Source organism: Austrofundulus limnaeus, unplaced genomic scaffold (assembly GCF_001266775.1).
Source record: "Austrofundulus limnaeus strain Quisiro unplaced genomic scaffold, Austrofundulus_limnaeus-1.0 Scaffold1897, whole genome shotgun sequence".
In the NCBI taxonomy this organism is placed as follows: Eukaryota; Metazoa; Chordata; class Actinopteri; order Cyprinodontiformes; family Rivulidae; genus Austrofundulus; species Austrofundulus limnaeus.
The window spans coordinates 9,961-13,345 of record NW_013954299.1 but is presented as its reverse complement, the minus strand read 5'-3'; the positions used below and the strand labels follow the sequence as shown (position 1 = coordinate 13,345).

Here is a 3,385-nt window from a genome sequence, read left to right as displayed (position 1 = left end):
CTTTCCCAATTTTTGTGAAGTTTCATGACTTTTACTTGAGTAGTTTTCTCATCAGTGAAATTTAATTTTAACAAAATAATTTTCTGTTCATGTAATTTTACTTTTATTTATTTTTTCAAGTACTTTGTGGAGCTCTGGGGTTTTCTGATTTGTGTGAGTAAATAAAGCTATGTGAGATTCTGTTTTGCAATAAWGTTTTTGTTCTTCAAAAACCCTTATAAACACTTTTAAACCTCCTGCAGCCTGTAACGCTCTGCTGAGACTCTGACTCTGTGCAGCAGCAGCTGTTTCAAGGCTTTTTACAAGCGAGCCAAGAGACTTCCTGTTATTTCGACTCTAAGTTGAAACTCAGGACAAGGATTGTTTGGSCCCGCTGGCTGCTGATCCCACCTCCCTCTCTAACAGCGCCTCAGAAATGTGGGGGTGTTGACGTTTCCTCAGCAGCTGGAATGTGCAGYTCTGCTTCTTTACTTCTGTGGAGTTCAACAAACTAAGTTTTATTTGTTTATTTGTCTTTAGGACACAAGATTCTTCATAAAAAACAAGGGTGTAATCACCATCCTAAAAGTGGGGGGACACATTTTTAAAGGTCTTGTTTTTCCTGCTTCAGTTGAAATAAGTGGGGGGACATGTCCCACCCTGTGCCAGTTACAGACATGTACAAAAACCAGAACGTGAATCTTTTCCTAAAACTTCATGGTGATAATCTGAACACTAAGAACGTTTTGAGGAAAAATAAACAAGCTGAAATGATTGGTTCAGCTGTGAATCACTGCAGAACTTATGATGATGTCACCCAAACAAACATCCAGAACTTCCTTCATACTTCAGATAATCACATGATTTTTGTGATTATTTTGTAGGTTTTTAATGTTCTTTTTGAGGTGGAAATTTACCAACAAAGTGAGACAGAAACTTTTAAATAAAAGTCAAGACAGTCAATGAAAAGAACTGTTTCAGTCATGTTCCAGATGTGATGTTGTTGTGAGATAAAAAATGTTATCCATGTTGTAATAAATACATCACAAACTACAAACTGTCCACAGCTGTGTCCTAAAGCCCTGAAACTAAAAGAATCCTAAGGTTTTATTTAGATCAACTTCAGCAACACTCAGAAACTGTTTTCTTACTTTGTGTCTGAGGGTCCAGGTTCAGGACTGAAGTCTGGAGGTCTCTGTTTAGGAACATCACTCATGGACAGCCAGGTGACCCTGTCGTCCACTTCCTCCATCCATCCCTCCATCTTCTGCTCTCAGTCCCTCTGAGAGGAACCTGGTTTCAGGTGGTTTCAGGTGCAGCCAGTCTCCATGTGGGTCAGGTCTTCACACCTGATTCCTGCTCAGTGAGGAGGAGGTGATGACRTCATGGTGCATTTRAGTACTGAAGTGTCTCAAGTTGAGGCCTTTTCTCAGAAGGCATCATGTCCTGTTTCCCTTTTAAGACAAGGCTTACACCAGCTGAGAGCTCGGCACAAGTTCCCATGTTAGGAAAGGAATGCTTCAGATACACCGTGACAAACGTGCATCTGTTGGGACTGCATGTTAACCTTTAAAAAGGCCTGTTCTCCTCCGCCTCGCTGTCTTTTCTGGTTTCCACTTGGCACAGAAGGCCACAACTGGTTTGRCTGTAATCTACTGGACTGCAARTAAAGATTGTGCTGTTCAACCAGYCTGTTMCASWKTTCTCTCTTCAGGTCAACAAATCCAGACTCAGAACTGAGAAGTCCAGTTTACTTCAGTACAACTCATAAAAAACTTTAAATATAGAAAAAGCAGCTGAAGAATCAGAGCTTTCTGTTCACCAATAAACTCTGACTAAAACACTTTAATGCTGAACAGTTTTANTGATCAATGGAAATACTGTGTTTCTATAGCAATGATTCCCAGCCAGGGACACGTGAGCATATTCCAGGGGCTACATGGTAAAACTTCCCAGGTGTGTAGTAAATAAATAAAAATAGTACTGATACGTACGGCCCTATGATTTCCACAATGTAGAAAATACAAACAGAAWCACAGAATTAACACAAAATGTAATCCTGGATAAAACGTGGAATCCCACAGAATTTACTCTTTTGGGTATTTTAATGTTTTTTGTTTTCTGCACCTGCCTGCTTTATTTATTTAATAATTATTCACTTTCAAGGCAATGTTTTATCTTCATGTTTGATATGAGTTGTAAAGAATAAAATGCCTGAGAATTAAATGTTCTAATCAGGACTGGAACAGAATCCAGCAAACGTTCAATAAAAYGAAAAACAAACAATCAGAAGCTGCTTCTGTATAAAATGATTGACAGCAGCAGCCGAAACACAAACTGTTGTTTACAAGATGAGGACGACTCTCAGCTACAACCAGTCTGAGCTCCACATCTGTGAAACTGAAAACAGCTAAAACCTGCTCTGGTAGTGGCCGAGAGTCGTCCTCGGCTCATCTCCTGAGGACCAACAGACCACAAGACCCTCAGTCTAAACCTCTGAGTCTGTTAGCAAAATATCTCCTGATGAGTCTGAATGAAACCCTCAGACTGATCTTTGGGTTCGGCTCCAGCTCCAGAAGGTTCGGCTGATWTTCAGCCTGGCTCTGGTGTGGTAGTAGCTGAGAGTCGCCCACCATCAAATAACTTAAAGCAAACAGATAAAATATCAGCTAAACTATGATTTTTGTTTCATTTATCCTCCAACTCAACATGACCTGAACCTCCTGGCAGGCCCGGGCCTCCTGCAGGTCTCGTAGAGGAGCGAGGGTCTTATCTCTGCATTAATCACCTCCTGGAGGCGGAGTCCTGCTGCTGCTGGTCAATAACCTGCAGGTGGTCCGCGGGGGGCGTAGGGAAAGGTCAGAGAGGATCATCAGGTTCTGATAAACCTCAAACATCACCAGAACAACGGCCGAGCGGCCCGGTGAAACCCGGATTATCAGCGCCGACAACAACTTCACTAATTAACTCTGCTTCTTTGTTTACCTCCTGGTTCACCAGTAAACAAACACTCAGTCTGTGACGAGCAAACACAGAACTAATTAAAAACTTTTCTTTCAACTTGGCGACAACAAATCGAGTTAATGAGTCCGGCCCAAAACAAACAACAACAAACAAYAAAAACTGCGTCAGAGCGACAAACGCACAGAAACAAGACGATTACAGCCGATAATTATCAGGTTTTTACAAAGATCTGAACCAGGAGGGACTCCAAAGACTGTCTGAAAACAGGAACCTCATGTTTTTATGTAACTTTGTGTTTGAGCATCAAGTATGATAAAAATGATTAGTGGTGGGTTCAGGTCTGCTAACTGCTAACTGCTAACAACCAAGCTAACTTATTTAGCAGATTAGCATTTAAAGTGTATCTTACCCCCCCCTGTGAAAAGATAACTCCGCCCCAAGG

General features: G+C 41.4%; 1 protein-coding gene across 1 annotated transcript in view; it reads right to left on the bottom strand.

The window, feature by feature from the left end:
• Positions 1-1,679, bottom strand: part of LOC106536612 (NACHT, LRR and PYD domains-containing protein 12) — a 12,845-nt gene extending 11,166 nt beyond the window's left edge. The window contains exon 1 of the mRNA XM_014033923.1: positions 1,131-1,679. Coding sequence (XP_013889377.1) covers positions 1,131-1,243 — 113 coding nt within the window. The 5' untranslated portion in view covers positions 1,244-1,679. The remainder of the gene's footprint in view (positions 1-1,130) is intronic.
• Positions 1,680-3,385: the final 1,706 nt, after the last annotated feature.